Genomic DNA, 17877 nt, shown 5'->3' on the forward strand with positions numbered 1-17877 from the left:
CGAGTCTGAATTGTCAGTATGCTTTCATTCTCTTATTACAATATATTCAACAACAAATAAACAATATAAATGTCAAAGGGAGACAATAAAAGCAATACATATTGTTACATACTGTACTACAAACCACAATATCACAAACCACACATCACGATACTCCTATGTGGTACCACAAGTTTAAAATAAAATCAAATAAAAAGTAACCAAAATTTTATCATGGCTATAAAATTATAATTTCGGCTTATTCTCTGTTCACTTTTGTTTATTAATGCTGATCTACTCTTGACTTAATATCGGAACTTTTAAGCAACACAATAGAATCAAACAGCATGAAAACAGCTAAATATTTTATAAAAGGCAGCTTGGGTTTCAAATGATAAATAATAGATATTGCTTAAAATGTAGTTTAAAAAAAAAAGCATTGTGACATTTCATGCATCAGTGACTTCATACATCTATTAAAAATCACCTCAAGACTAGTTGGTCATTGCAAAAAGAAGAGTGACGTTAGTTGTGAGAGAAACTGCATTAACATTCATATGTGTTATTATATATATATATATATATATATATACACACACACACAAATTTCAAACATGAATTTTCAATCAAAGGTTTTAAAATACTTGTTGGGCAATTGAATAATGGCATTTAAATGTAAATAAAAAGAAAACAAATCTGACAAATATATAAAAAAAATATAGGCTAAAGTTAAAATAATAATAATAATAATAATAAATAATAAGGCAAAGGTTGGCACACTACAAACCAACCACTTCAAACTAAAATTTAGCCTGCGCTGAAACACTTTCATCAAAATGCAAAGATTGTGTAAAACATTCAAAGCTAAGACAGAAATGTGAAAAGAGTAGAAGAAAAGTACGTATTATAGCTGAAATCATGCTATAAAGCAAAACTAATGGCATTAAAATGAATAATGGCATATAAAAATCTTGAAAGATCATCAGCTCCAGAGAGAGAATGAGAGAAATACAGACACAGTCCTGCTGCTGGAAATTGTGCATTGTAGCACAGCTCAAACATGACAATGGATTTTTAAAGGCTGCAAAAACAGCAGGCCCTGATGACTGACACACAGACAACAAGACATCTACACACGGCAGAAAGAAGAAACGGCTGCAGGTACACCACCCCACAACAGTGTCTGATTCTTTCTGGATTCACAAAGCCAACACATGAAGGAAGATTCCCAAAACACTAGAGTAGCAGTTCCAGTGCAACTTTATCAAGGATTTTGCTCAGAAGTTTCCACAGCTGCTGGCTGAGCCCAACATTATATGATCTTCCTCTATAAAACATAACAACATCTACTTGTCCCTGCAAATGTAAGCCAACCCGTGAGCCCAAAAACCGAAGTGATTCAGGGGTTTCGATATGCAAATTAATCATCCAGTAAGGCAAACTCCTTTGTAGTGTCTGCTGTAATTTACTTCTCTGCATCATCTCAGAAATGCAGACTCCCCATGCATCATTCAACACACACACCAGCCTCCACATCAAAGACAAGAACTGCATCCCTTTAATTGATAGAAAATGCTGAGCCATTTCAAAGATGCATTAAACAAATGAAAGCATTGATTATTTATAGATAAAACTAACAGAAACTTACACAAGCTTTAATGACCTACTTAAGTACTGCAGTTCAGTAGAGTAATACAAACTGCAGGATAAGCACTTGACTTAGTAGATCTGTCAACATCTTTCACCCAAGCACAAAGTCCATTAAAATAAATGTAAACATTAATGTATTTCTACATCCTAATACATCTGCTTGAATTAAAACATTTTGGATCAGCAAAACTGGTTACAAAACATTTAAATACATTTTTCCTGTTTTATTTTCCAGTGAAACAATTAAAAAATAAAAATAAATACATTAAAGTAAATTTACTTGAAATGCAAAACAGTGTAAAATATTAAGTCTTATTTTCAGAAATGATATATCTTAAATTTAGTTTATTTTTGTTGTAAAACTAAATATGACAAAATCTAGTCAATCAAACTTGTTAATGAGGTAAGAAAAATAAATGTAATATAATGACAAAAATAAAAACTTGCTTTAAAATCTGGAAGAAAGTCTCTTACACAATTTCTAAAGTAATGCAGGGAAAAAAAAAACATTCAAACTATCACACAAAATATGACATGCAGTGTAGTATATATACATTTTTTGTATGTTTTTAACACTACGCTGTATGGCAGTGGAACCCCAAGACAAAGCAGCCAAGGATTTCCATTTCCTCAAAGAGGGTATAATTATTCTTCTCCTAATGAAATAGGATGGATACTCACTGATACGCCGTCTGTCTCGTCTTATCAGCACACTCGGGCCCATTCTGACAGATCCAACCCGATAGTTCCCTATAGTCTCGCACCTGAGCCTTTTTCCTTATTCAGCCTCTCTGCTGATGTTCTGCACGGCTGCTGCACGCAGACGCAGTAACCCGTCACACACACCCCCACAGACTCAGTCAGCCCAGCTCATCAAAAACAAACGGCTCGATTCACAGCAGAATGAAAATCAGCAATGCGCTGCAGTCAAAACACGTCCTGTTTGAGACACGGACCTTCTCCAATCTTCATCTCCTGCAGTAGAAGGATGTGCATGATGCTGTGTGTCTAATTACAACCGAGGAAGAGGACAAATATAGAAATGGAGCCCCCCTTCGCTCCACCATCTTAGCCCCTCCCTGCGCTGGATGTTGGTCCTCCCTCTGAATCCATGCAGAAAGGAACTGCACTCTCAGATACCGACCTCAGAACAGGAGGACATGTGCATCAATCTCTGATGTTGTTTGGAGTTTATTGCAGCAGTTTTTTTTTTAAATGGTTGTGGGATTTTAACATCAGGCATCCAATGGTGACAATTTATTACCAAAATTGCTTATTTTGCAAAAGTAACTAAACACATCCATAAAATCAAACACTAACATTATTATTAGTGATATTTGTGAAGCACTGAATTGTGCAGTTTTTTGAGGAGAGGTGTGCTATGATTTCAGGTGAAGCAATCGTGTGTACGATTCTCGCAAAATTGGGCAAAAAAAAAAAAAAAAAAAATAAAAAATCCCATAGACTGAAATTTGGTCGAATCTAAGAAATCTCTGCATCAGAATGTCGTAGAAATTTGGGGGTGGGCTCATTTCACTCTGCCTAGCAAGCAGACAATAAATGGTGACATTTCAACTTCCTAGCCATGCCCTAGCAACCAGTTACAGCACCTTAGCAACCAGCCCATAGACTTCCATTAAAAAGGTGAGAGGTATATCTGTGGAACAGAACATCGTAGAGACAAGTAGGTGGCCTCTTTTGACTTGTGGCTTGGGGGTTGGTTGGTTTATTTCATTCATACTGGCAAGCAGTCTTTGGAATGTTGTAATTGGCAGCTGCCAAGCCACTCCCTAGCAACCAAACAGAGTACCCTAGCAACCGTTTAGCAAAACCTATATCTCTGTATCAGAACATCGTAGAGACATGGCACTTGGCTCTTTTGACTCATGCTAGCAAACGAGACTTCCAACATGCTACACATGCTCTTGGCCTGTCATACCCTTCCACGAAGGGATGGCGGAGCAAAACCTGCAATAGTTGTTCGGTTTGTGAATTGGAAACATAAAGCCGAGTTACTGAGGCAGGCAAAGAAGTTGAAGGGTACGGGAGTGTACCTGAATGAACATCTTACTAAAAAGAATGCTGACATCGCTAGACATGCACGCATTTTGAGGAAACAGAACAAGATACAAGCTACATGGACAAGAAATTGCAAAGTGATGATACGGCTAATTGGAACTCCTGAAGAAGCTAAAGTATACGCAATAAGAGAACTCAAAGAACTTGATCAGTTTGGATAAGTGATGACTGTGTAACGGCAAAATAGGATCACCTAAAGAAGCTAAAGAACGCTCTGTAAGAGAACGCTATGAATTGGATCAGTATGGATAAGTGTAGACTGTGTGAAGGAATATTCATAAAAGGATTAACGATATGATGGACATGGATAAAGAATTTTTGTTCCCATTTAGTGATGTTGATGATGGGGAGTTGGTCAATATTCACATTAAGGATTATTTGAGTCAGTTTAATAAATTTAATGTGATTGCGGTGTCAGAGACTTGGCTTGATAATGAGAAAATACATGAAGTTGAATTGGAAGGGTATAATTTGTTCACGGTAAACAGAGTTAATAAGAAAGGAGGAGGAGTTGCTTTGTATGTTGACACAGCGTTAAGATGTAAGGTGATTAAAAGTATGTCAGTGACTATAGAAAATCTTTTGGAATGTGTAACCATAGAAATCGATATTGAAAGAGCTAAAAAATATAATTATCAGTTGTGTGTATAGATCACCAGGAACTTGTACGGATACCTTTATGAATAAATTATTTGGTATGCTCGATAAATGGAATGAGAACAAGGTACAAATTATATGGACAAGAAATTGCAAAGTGATGATACGGCTAATTGGAACTCCTGAAGAAGCTAAAGTATACGCAATAAGAGAACTCAAAGAACTTGATCAGTTTGGATAAGTGATGACTGTGTAACGGCAAAATAGGATCACCTAAAGAAGCTAAAGAACGCTCTGTAAGAGAACGCTATGAATTGGATCAGTATGGATAAGTGTAGACTGTGTGAAGGAATATTCATAAAAGGATTAACGATATGATGGACATGGATAAAGAATTTTTGTTCCCATTTAGTGATGTTGATGATGGGGAGTTGGTCAATATTCACATTAAGGATTATTTGAGTCAGTTTAATAAATTTAATGTGATTGCGGTGTCAGAGACTTGGCTTGATAATGAGAAAATACATGAAGTTGAATTGGAAGGGTATAATTTGTTCACGGTAAACAGAGTTAATAAGAAAGGAGGAGGAGTTGCTTTGTATGTTGACACAGCGTTAAGATGTAAGGTGATTAAAAGTATGTCAGTGACTATAGAAAATCTTTTGGAATGTGTAACTATAGAAATCGATATTGAAAGATCTAAAAATATAATTATCAGTTGTGTGTATAGATCACCAGGAACTTGTACGGATACCTTTATGAATAAATTATTTGGTATGCTCGATAAATGGAATGAGAACAAGGTACAAATTATATGTGGAGATTTCAATATTAATTTGTTGAATCCAAATGGAAATAAGAGAATTACTGATTTTACTGACACATTATATAGTAAAGGTCCATTTCCTGTGATTACAAAACCTAGTAGAATAACTAAAAATACTGCTACATTAATAGATAATATATACACAAATGAAATTGGAGGAAAAATAGTAGGAGGATTATTTATAAATGATATGACTGATCATTTTCCAGTTTTTGCAATCCTTCAAAGATTATTTGATAAAACAATAGGTAGTAGGATGAATAGTTTTAAATTAATTCGATATAGAACACCAACAATTATTGCTGCTCTCAGTGAGGACTTAAAGAATCAAAATTGGAGTGAGGTTTATGCAAGTAAAGATCCAAGTAGTGCTTATGATGCTTTTTCGTCCATATTAATTGAAAAATATGAAAAATATTGTTTGTTTAAGACTGTAAAGAAGAAAAAAAATGAGGATAAACCATGGATTACTAAGGGAATAGAGAAAGCATGCAAAAAGAAAAATGCATTATACAGGAAATTTATAGCGACTAGAACTATACAAGCGGAAAATAAATACAAGATATATAAAAATAAATTAATAAGTATTATAAGATTTAGTAAAAAGGACTATTATAATAAGTTATTGGACAAGCATAAGAATAATATACAAACAACATGGAAAGTACTTAATAGTATAATTAAAAAGAATACTGGAAAAGTAGATTATCCAAATTATTTTGTTAATGATGATAAATTAAGTATAAATAAAATGAATGACATTGTCAATGAATTTAATGAGTATTTTGTAAATATTGGGAGCAATTTAGCAAAAGTGATCATGGAGCAAAGAACTGGGGATAAGATAGAGGAAATGAATATCTCCAGTAATGATTATTCAATGTTTATAAGGGGAGTTGATGAAAAGGAAATACTAGACATTGTTAATAATTGTAAGAAAAAATATTCCACCGATTGTAATGATATTGACATGTCGTTAATAAAAAATATTATAGAACATATAGTAAAACCATTTACACACATTTGCAATCAGTCCTTTTTAACAGGAATATTTCCAAGTAATATGAAAACATCTAAAGTTATTCCTATTTTTAAAAATGGAGATCGTCAATGTTTTTCCAACTACAGACCAATTTCTCTTCTTTCCCAGTTCTCGAAGATTTTAGAGAAAATATTTGTGTGCAGGCTAGATGGTTTTATAGATAAACACAAATTATTGAGTGATCAACAGTATGGTTTTAGAACAAACAGGTCGACCTCAATGGCTGTGATGGAACTGGTAGAAGAGATTTCCTCTTCAATGGATAATAATGAATATACTGTGGGGGTGTTCCTAGACTTAAAAAAAGCTTTTGACACCATTGATTATGGATTATTAATGATGAAATTGGAGAGATATGGTATAAGAGGAAAAGCTTTTGCTTGGATAAAAAGTTACCTCAATGACAGATATCAATTTGTACAAATTAATAATGTTAAATCAGATTTATTGAAAGTTACTTGTGGTGTTCCGCAAGGTTCGGTCTTAGGTCCTAAGTTGTTTATACTGTACATAAATGATATTTGTAAAGTGTCTAAAGTATTAAAAATGGTTTTGTTTGCTGATGATACTAATTTATATTGTTCTGGGAAAATTTTGGAACAGCTTCTGAATACAGTGGAAATGGAACTGAGGGTTTTTAAAAAATGGTTTGATGATAACAGACTCTCACTGAATTTAAGTAAAACAAAGTTTATAATATTCAGTAATCGACAAAGTAACAACAAAGTGAAATTAATGATTGATAACGAGGAAATAGAAAGAGTGTATGAAAATAAATTTTTGGGTGTTATAATCGATCATAAATTATGTTGGAAATCACACATTAATTATGTAAAAACAAAGATGTCCAAATCTATTGCAATATTAAATAGAACAAAACATATTTTGAATGAAAAAACTTTATATATATTGTATTGTGCGCTCATAGTTCCATACATTATTTACTGTGTGGAGGTGTGGGGTCACACTTATAAATCCAATTTAAAATCAATACACATGTTGCAAAAGAAAGCTATTAGAATTGTTAAAACGAACCAACAAATAAATTGTTTATTGATTTACATGCATTAAAATTTGTAGATTTAGTTCAATTATATACTTTTATAATTGACTTCCAAATTGTATTCAGAGGCTGTTCAAAATAAGAGAAAGTCAGTATAATTTAAGAGGATTGTATACGTTTAAGAAAGTAAGGGCAAGAACTAATGCAAAAAATAGGTGCTTATCTGTTATAGGGTTTAAATTTATGGAATAAATATGATAAGAAACTAAAAGTCACTTTGTCAATTTAAGAAAATGTATAAAAATAAGGTGATACATAATTATATGACTTAGTATTAACAAATTGTGGTTGTACTGTTAAAGAATCGAAGTAATAGTTGGAGTGTGTATTTATGTTATGTTTGTTGTGAATTATGTTTGTACATTTTTGGGAAATGTTTTTGTAATATTGTTTACTTTGTATTATTTAATTTAGTGAAAAGTGTCGCCCATTCAGTTAATTATGTATAAAGGGTAGGCATAATAAGCAAGGCTTCTGCCTACACCTTTTTCGGTAACTATGTATTTTTATTTACTTTGTGATAAGCTGTCTGTGAGGACCGGAATAAAAATTATTATTATTGATATTGATGCTAGCAGTGAACTGTCACATGCTAACAGAGATTAGCTAAGTGTTAAAACATGTTAAAATTCCTACCTAATTGTTAAAACATGATTAAAAAAAGACCCTAGTGACTGCACAGTGCTGTGTTTTACCACGTTAAGCACCACTCACATGTTTTTATCAGAAATGTTTATTTCATTTCATGTTTTTTATTATTTTATATTATTATTATTATTATTATGCTTGATTATACACAAAATTATTACAATTTCCAATATCATTGATTGATTTTTATATAGGCTCACTCTCTGATGATTTGTCGTTTAGGAAAAATGTATTTGATAACTCAATAATAAAAATATTTCAATTTGACATTCCCATTTCAACATTTCATTTAAATGACATTTAAAGACCCCATTAAATGATTGGACAACCATCTTTTTCTTTTTTGGGCATATTTCCTACTGAAACAGGAAATTAAGATGGGACATACTGCATTTAAAAAAAAAAAAAAAAAAAAGTTGAGTCAAGTTGGAATCCTCATTTGAAATGCAAAAAGACCAACATCTTTTTTCCCAATTTCTTTTTTATGTATATTAAATTTTGACCACAAGGTGTCTTTGTCATATTTACTAAATGAGTAAAATATATGAACATCTGCACAATGCTATGATTACCATAATATAAATAAAATATTAATTTTAGGTCATGTAATACAATTACTTTAAAAAGAAGAAGAAAAAAAGGTGCCTACAAACTGAAAGACTAAAAAGAAGACTACAAATTGCAGTTTTGATTTAATAGTGCTAAAATATTTCCTGTCTTTGTCTGAAATGAGAATCTAAACTAAAATGAGAAATACAAATTGCCCAATGAGCCCATGTTTTTTCTGACCAATACCACTTAAACACACATTGTAATTATGATTTCGCAACTAGGAACTTCCCATGAGTCATCAATATTTTTGGTTCATATTCCCAGAAGAGAAAGACATTTGTAAATGTGTATATTATTTTGACAACTTCAAGAAGTACACTCGCATACAATACAGATAACCTCAAAAGAGAGAATGCTGTGGTGAAAATGGCACTTTGTAACCTTACCATAACAGGCCCCGTCTAAACCACTCGTTTGGAAAATTCCTCTGGAAAAAGCATACCAATTTTTTTTCCTTTAGCTGAATCTATGAAACCCCAGATCAGCTCTAAACTTCATCTAACACTGACTAAAAGACATAAGCGCATTTAAGATTATAGCACCTGGTCTGGTATTTGCAACGGTGATGAAAATGGGTAAAAAGCAGACACCGAAGGTCAACAGCCACAGCTTTATGTCACACAATCTGTGGATTAAAATTCCACTTGTATAATAAATTGCAGCAAAAGCTTTTTCAGTAGCAATAATCCACAAGGAAATTCCTCAAGTTACATAAAAGCTAGAAAGAGTAAAGCAGTGATCATGAGTTGACCTTTCTCCATCTGGAGCCACGGCTAATCTACAGTGCCTTAAATTACACAAGGGTTGTCAGCAATTCAATCATGTCATGCATCTTCTCTTAAAGATGCATACTAGGTAGGGGTGGGCGATATGGCAAAAATATAATATCACGGTATTTTTAAGAAAAATCACGATTCACGATTTTATCACGATTCTTTGTTATGTTGGTTTTACTATTTTGCAAGTTGTCTGAGCATTACAGCCAAAATAATTTCCCTATTATAAAGACAAAACCTTTCAAGGTAACAAAAATATTTTAAAAAAGAATGGCGGATATTTAGGCCAAAGTGGGCGAAGATAAAAATCTTTGTCATTATTTTATCTTTGTTATTAAAAAATGAGAACAAAAGATACACATTACAAATACACATACTATACAAATAAAACAGTGTTTTATTTTCAGGTACAATAGGTGTATTTAGCAGGAGCAGGCCCGGATTAACACAGTGTAGTGCCCTAGGGTGACCACATATGAAGTGCCACCCCCTCAAAAATTCAGGAGCACCTTCTGATCAATAACAAAAATTAGCCTTCCCATTACAAGGTAATATTTGACTCCTTAAAGTGATTTACAGGGGCATTTTTTGTAATGCCATTTGTTTCCCTTAATTTTATTAAAGGTAGCCTATGTCATTGTCAAATTCAAAAAAACATTTTTCCAAAATTTCTAATCAGGTTAATTCATAAATGAAACATAAATGTGTTTGAATGGAGACGCGCGCTCAGCTGTGACTGTTTGAAACTATTTTCCTTTACAAAATAGAGCAAAATCAGGCAATATTGTTAAAGTCATACAATGTACATCACTTTATATTAACTTATATGCCACATTGATGGCTCAGGAAGGTGTAATTGTTCAAATAACATATTGTTTCATTTTAAAATATTAAAAAAATTGTAACCCTAATGTGTATTTCAATTGTAATATTTCTTTAAAGTCTAGGGACAGAAAAGTGGACGTTTCTGTAGAATGACCCTTATTGTTCTTTGAACCGTTGTATTAATTTAATATCACATTTGCAAACTCCTTAATAATCTTTAAAAGCTGTTACTCACTTCAGTTCATCGCAATCTCACAAAGCTCCACTATAATCAATGAAGCTCTCTACACTGCACAACGAATCTCTTATTTACACCTTCTACACTTTGTTTGTTATGGAGAGGATTTGTAAGCGTGCATAACTCAGCAATGAACAAAAGTATTTTGAGCAGTGAGTGGATTCTGATTAACATTGCATTCAAGGAATCAACATATGTCTGCGATACATTAGGCCCACTCACCGCTGCACAAACACGCAAGTAGAAATCTTTGAAGCTCCTCTCAGCGCAAACACAAATAGCCTATGCTGATCGGGTTAGTCATACAGGTGCTCCTAAATATTTTTTGATAGTCGCACGCAGTACTTTTCAGTCGCCCTGTATAGCCCTGGCTATGTGTCGTGATATTTTCTCTCTTTTTTTTTTTTAAATTTACGTTTCGCACAACCGCCAAGTCGATGCTGCCTATCCATTTGTGAATAAATATGCTCGACTCCGACTGTGGGAGGGGGCAAATACACTGGGACCTGACCCAATTGTAATTCTTTATATGCGTGCATATATTTGATATTCTCTCTGTATATATATTGTATCATTAACTGTTCATTTTCTATGCATCTGTATCTCTTCCAGCAAAATAATATATACAAAACATGAAAAATATTTTAAAGGTCTTGTCATTATCGTAATCACTTGGTGCCCCCCTATTGGCTAGTGCCCCAGGGCACTCGCCCAATCCCGTCTATGGATAATCCGGCCCTGAGCAGGAGCATTCAATAAATTGAATCAACAAACATAAAAATAAAACACTATATAGATTGATTCCCATTAAATCAACTGTATTAATGTTTTTCAGTCAAGAGTAGTGAGTGATTTTTCTCTTTGTGTTTTGGCGTTTTATTAACATTGAAGGAATAATTAACCCCAAAATAAAAAGTGTTTTATATTTATACCATCATTTATTCACTCAAAAGTTTCTTTAAACCTGAATGAGTTTCTTCTGCTAAACATAAATGCTATTTTGAGGAATGTGGAAAACCAAACAGTTGCTGGTCCCCAGTGACTTATTCCATAGTATTTTTTTTTTTTCCTTCTATCAAAAGTCAATGTGGACCAGATACTATTTGGTTACCCACATTCTTCAAAATATCTTCTTTTGTGTTCAGCACAAGAAAGAAATTAATACAGGTTTGGGACAACATGCGAGTTAGTAAATAATGACAGAAATTAAATTTTAAGGTGAACTATCCCTTTAATGACAGTCGACAGCATGTTCAGTACTGCCCCTTTAAGACCTGCAAGCATCCGTTTTCTCTCAGCTGTTTACCTACTCATTTTAGACATAAGCAACGGAGTCTATACATAAACCTTGTGTGTTTTGACAGTATTAGTGCACAAGATAACTTCAGTAATCAGGCGCTTTTTGACAGGCTTTAGCTCGCGCGCTTCGGGTGTACGGGCTCAGAAAAAGCGCACGTCAGACCAACGCGTGATAAAACATTTAACCGGCAAGGCTTTAAAGCAGATCCGAATAATGTACAGTATATTGAGACGGAGGAATAAGAACTGCAGCTGATAGAATGTGCGCTGTAGCACGATACTACGATATTTCTTCAAAAGCAGATCGTGGAGACATTTTTATCGTCCACGATCAAAAATCGTCATATCGCACACCCCTACTATCAGGTTTATTGCATGTCTTTGAGATTAGCCCAAAGTCTTAGAGAGCAAAAGTTAATCAGAAAATATGATAAATCATAATCCAGGCCTGACCTAATTCATAAACCTAAATCTGGATCCATCTATATCATATTCTACAAGACTTCTTGATCATGATTTTTCAGTAAAACTGACTTGATGCATTGCCGTTTCACTACAAAACCATGACGTTGCTCAACTTTGATGTGGATTAAGCTGAGATAGCAGATGTATCAATACTTCAAGATCAATCCACCCATAGAAAAGCCTCTCTCACACATGTCAGCAGCACTGTTTGTTGAACCTGCTGAAACGGGCAGGTTTGGGTCCATTCTAATGAAATTGTGGTGAGTGAGGGCTCCCTCCCTTCTGTCCGAGACGATTTATAGCGGAAAACACATAGACTTAATCAATGCCCCAGCCAGCTGCTCATTCAGAGATGGAAGTGACTGTTCTCAGATCAGTAAAAGCTCATTACAGCATCACTGAATTCGGCCCAGTTCTTCCTCCATCTCCATCTCGCTCTGCTAGTTGGGTGGAGGCAGGGATCCTGAAAGCTCCTCTGTAAACCTGAGCCGAGGAATGTGGATCATGCACACCACCTCTGGGAATGCAACAAAAGTCTACATAAAGACACCACAGAAGGGATGTTAACTCAATACCCTATTCTAGGACTAAACACAATGTTATTCTACAGTATAAAACAATATTCAGGTACGTAAACTACAATTCAAAATGTATAAAAGGCATTGTATTCAAAATATGAAACCAGAGTCAGCTGCAAACAAATAGTGTACTTGGTTTAGGATAGTTGTTTATGTTTCGCCAAATAAAATAAAATGCTCATACAATTTGCATTTAACGTTACTGAAACCTAAAATAAGAGTTTCTGTGTGGTGTGATAGCTGAGCAAATGACCAGAGGGGAAATAAGCATCTGTCTCACATTTATTGAGTATAGACGTCCACAAAAAAAAGCACCCGTTATTTTAGTATCATATAGTTTTTGTTAATATGTTTAATTACATTTTATTTATAGAATTTCTGATTTTATTTTAATTTTAGTTGACATTTTAGTTTAATTTTGTTGTGCGTTTTTGTAATGATTACTTAGTTTTTTTTAATGTCTATATAGTTTTATTAATTTTTATTTCAGTTTTAGTTATTTACATGAAATTAAACTAAATGAGAAATGTTGCATTGGAAACTATCTGAAATAAGTTAAAAAGTTTAAGTTGTATTTTATTTTATTTAAGTTGACATCTATTTTATTTTAAGTAACAGGGTTTTTTTTATGGTTTATGGTTTTAATTTTAGTTACCTGTAATAACCCTGACACACACGTTCAAATGATCATGTTTACATAAAATAATTCCACCACAATAAATAAATAAAATACATTTTTGCATTGTTTTGCAGTAAAATAATCTATGGTCATTTACGATGTGACATTTATACAACTATGTGGTGCTTCTGTACAAAATTTAAAACCAATTTTTATTAATCTGAATATTTTAATAACATGCTCAAAGTTAATGAACAAAAACAAAAAAAAGGGATTCATATACGCAAATGTAAAATACAGACAAAAAAAACTTATTAAAATACTAAAAATGGGTTAATTTGCATTTATTTCTGAATATATTCTAAATCTGGGTGTCAATAATTATGATCAGGATTTGAACTCATATTCTGCATTATGATAGGTTTTTTTTTTTCAATTGTTCAATTGTCCTCAGTACAGAAAAGATTCCTATCTTGTGTCCATACTGTATATGTTTTTTTTCTTTTCCCAAATTTACACCAGACAGACAAAAGGCACCATGGCATGAAACTGCTGTTATCTGATACACATTCATTGATATAGTATCGTTCAACTGCTGAAATGTGCACATGAGCTTTGAAAGCCACAAAGAGAAATAGAACTAAAGGACATTCCTCCTGAAACATCAAATTTCTTATTTAACTGCCAAGTTTGGAGTAGAAGAGTATCTGACTCCTCTGGCCACAGCCACAGTGTGTCAGTGTGACGCGCTCAGGAGACTGAATGTGATCTAATAGAACAGGAGTCTGCGTGACCTTGAGAGCTGAAACACAGGATGATGGAGGCGCAGAGCACAGGAGCTGTAGGACGTGAGGGCAAACTTCCTGTTCCACAGCTATGACGCCATACCCTGTTCATGATGCATCGAAACCAACACCCTCGGTTCTCAGAACAGTACACTGTACATACAGCAAAGACTGAGGAGGGGCTCAGTGGTATTTACTGCTCTCTGCTGGAACCCATCAGCATGACAACTAAATCTGGCTGGACAAAACCATGCTGGGACAGACATGTTGAAATGGAAATAGAGAAGTCCAGTTTGATGTTCTATCAGAGACAGTATAAGAATAAGAGGGGGAGGAGAGAGAAAAAAAAACAGTGGCAAATATGGAATAGAAATCAGATCTTTCAATTTAAGTGCCAATAGCCTCGGCAGAAAATTACTCTAGAATGCACAGGCGTAATAACTGGACCAGGCTAAGTAATTTGGGGGTGAGAATGGCTGGTGAGTAAACTGACTTTCCGTAAAGGGACTTTGTGCACGTTAGAGTTTGTCTGCAGAGAACTAACGCAAATCTGCATGTCCAGTCCATCTCAGCATTAATCATCACAGTTATTATGACCATGAACATAAAATGTCACCACCCACATTTATATCTCATCATATTAGTATACTGTCTGTTAAGTATAAAGGATTCTGGCCTGTGCTGATAAAGAGCTAGCAAGTTTGCACAATCATAACAGAGATCATTTGCATAAGAAATCTTAAAGGTACAATATCAAAAACAGCCTGATTAAAAGGCAAAATTAAATTGGGCTACATTACATTATACGCACAGAAATAAAAATAAAAAAAATGTAATGGGACAACAATAAATATGGTTAATTAAAGTTTGAGAATATGTGCATTTCTGTTCAAAGGTTTGTGGTTTAGACCTTTTTTTTTTTTTTTAAAGAAATTAATAGTTTCATTTAGCAGGAACACATTTAATTGATCAAAAGTGACAGTAAATACTTAAAAAATAAAAATGTATTACTATTTCCATCACCACGTAACAAAAATATTATGCAGCACAAATGTTTTCAACAATGATAATAGTAAGAAATACCTCTTGAGCAGCAAATCAGAATATTATAATGATTTCTGAAAGATCATGTGACACTGAAGACGGGAGTAATTATGCTGAAAATTCAGCTTTGCGTCACAGGAATAAATGGCATTTTAAAATATATTCAAACAGAAAAGAGTTATTTTAAAATGTAATCACATTGCATATTACAAATGTTTTTTTTACTGTGTTTTTGATCAAATAATTTCAGTTTGAGTGAGAAAGAGAGAATTACTTCAAAAATTTTACCGAACCCAAACTTTTGAACAGTAATATAGAGGAGTCATTGGTTTGCAAATATTCCCATTACCTGAAGAAATGGACAGTGTTAATGTTAAGACTTTTGTATGAATATAACAGTTTGGGGAGGAATGATGACGTTGAAATCCAAACAGCTAGCCAAGATATTTTCCACAGTCTGAAGATCTTTCAGGATAGCATATAACCTGACAGAGACCAATGTGTATTGCTTGTAACTTAAACCACAGCCCTAATTTCAACATGATGGATAATCTGCCATCAGTGAAACCAAGACCGCAGCCATGAGTCTAATTAACACATTCCCGTCAACCCTGAGTGATCATGGCCTTCAGCAGGACTGCATTTACCATAAAACCCTCACCTGCACAGAGCCAAAGTCAACATTCTCATAGTGGAAGTGGGCACATTCTGCCAGCCTGGGAAAATGGCCTTTGGTGAGGGACAGTCTGCAAAACAAAAAGAGCTCATCAGTATTCTGCTCCTTGGGTCTGGAAGAGACAAAACAGAGAAAGAACTCTTCCCTTGAACATATAAACACCTACTTTTTGACGTTCTTGACCTTCATGCTGGCCGTGCTGGCACATGAGCGCAGAGAAGATTCGGCAGGCAGTCCAGGGACCATCGGCGTTCCTCGTGCCTGCATATACGAACACACACATGTAAACAAACGATTACGCAGCACTCTAAACGCATGAAGCGTGACATACAGAAAGCCAGTACACACACACACACACACCATAACAGCAATGGCGTCCTCCCAGCCTGCAGTCTCTGCTGGCTGCAAGCTTCTATCTTCCTCCCCCTCATCCTCCTCTGGGTGGGGCCTTAAAGAAAAGAGAATCAGAGAGGGGTATGTTGAAATAAGCTTATGCTATGACATACATAAATACCTCTGCATCGCATCACTCGGCACAAAGCAATTACACAGATGAAATTCCTGAGCTAGGATTGTTTTAAAGGAATAGTTCACCCAAAAATGTTTCGAATCCGTTTGGCTCTTCTGTAGAACACAAAATAAGATGTTTTGCAGAATGTTCAAGCTGCTCTTTTCCAACCAATGAAATCAGTTAGTGACCATGGGTTGTCAACATCTTAAAAAAAAAAAAAACCTCCTTAAAAAAGGTCTTCTAAAGCCATACAACAGGGGACAGGCCAAAAAGAAAAAAAAAAAAGAGGCTTGAATATACCACATGACTTTTGCCCTGATTTACAGTCTGGAGGAGTCTACGCTAATTTTGGGTAGATGGAGTTGACAGATTTAACAGAAAATCAGAATCTTTTAGCTTTAGACTATGAATCCGTCCAGTTGGAGGATATCAAACATCTTAATATAGGATATCAAGGAGGATATCAAACGTCTACATATTTTTAGCTGATTTTAAAGCACAGATTAATCGTTTTCATCTGTCATGCATCTCTCAACAATGAAACATGTTTCTTGTGACTTTGTGTTCGGAACAACTTGAAAAGTCTGTTAGTGCGTGATCCTCATTTGCTTAGTGTATGATGCCAAGCTTTTCCTCTAAATCGCTTAAAAATAAAGCAAGTGTGTAATGCCTAGTGTTTTAAAATATGTTGAGAAGTTGTGCAGTGTATTCCAGCCTTGAGCCTTGTTATTTGCTGAAAAATGATCCCTCTGTGGTAATTCTCAAAACTCATTCACACTTAAGCATATTCATTTTACACTACTATATGTTGTGGCACAAAAAAATTTAATAAAAATTACATGCTGAATTAGCATAACACTAAATTAATAATAAATATATATATATATATATATATATATATATATATATATATATATATATATATATATATATATATAAAATGTATTTATTTTATTTATTTTTGATGCCTAAATTATAAACGTTATAAACTTAGCAAGCCAACAGCTCTTATATGGCAAAGCCCACTGTGTCATCTGATACATTCCTTCTGGTCCATTTCTTTTCTCACTTTTGGCTGCCTAATCAAGCAGGACATGCTGACAATAAACTAACCAAGTTGGGAGGCACCACTCATTACACTGAACTCATGACCAGTGTGAAGAAATAACCAAACAACAAGCTACAAGTTCACCAAGGCCGAGCTGTGTCAATAACACAAGAGTAAAGCTGCTCAACAAACACACGCCAGTCCTAATGCATTTTCAGTGTGCCCGTTAGGATCTAGGATATAGGAAAATTACAAAATTGGATTTGTTAATGAGGGTATTGAACCTTATATAATGTCTTTAATCAGTCAGTAAAGCTGTTTAGGATGTATAGTAGTTAAACTATCAGATTACACAAACCTATTATGTTAGAAAATAACACTTTATAAGCCATATGTAATGAATTGCACTCAAAAGTTACATTCATTTCTAGTCTCCAAAAGTAAAAGCTCATGAAATCATGAAATGATCTGTCCAGTTCACCCTGCAGCTGAGAGCATGGCCAGGAGGGTCGAAACA

At 34.2% G+C, this 17877-nt stretch overlaps 1 protein-coding gene across 1 annotated transcript in view; it reads right to left on the reverse strand.

The window, feature by feature from the left end:
* Window positions 1-17877, reverse strand: part of arhgap32a (Rho GTPase activating protein 32a) — a 34787-nt gene that overhangs the window by 15076 nt on the left and 1834 nt on the right. The window contains exons 2-4 of the mRNA XM_058745033.1: window positions 16162-16249; window positions 15968-16062; window positions 15787-15871 (exon numbers count right to left, since the gene is read on the reverse strand). Of these exons, the coding sequence (XP_058601016.1) occupies window positions 15787-15871; window positions 15968-16062; window positions 16162-16249 (268 nt within the window). The remainder of the gene's footprint in view (window positions 1-15786; window positions 15872-15967; window positions 16063-16161; window positions 16250-17877) is intronic.

Source organism: Onychostoma macrolepis, chromosome 15 (assembly GCF_012432095.1).
Source record: "Onychostoma macrolepis isolate SWU-2019 chromosome 15, ASM1243209v1, whole genome shotgun sequence".
Classification (NCBI taxonomy): Eukaryota; Metazoa; Chordata; class Actinopteri; order Cypriniformes; family Cyprinidae; genus Onychostoma; species Onychostoma macrolepis.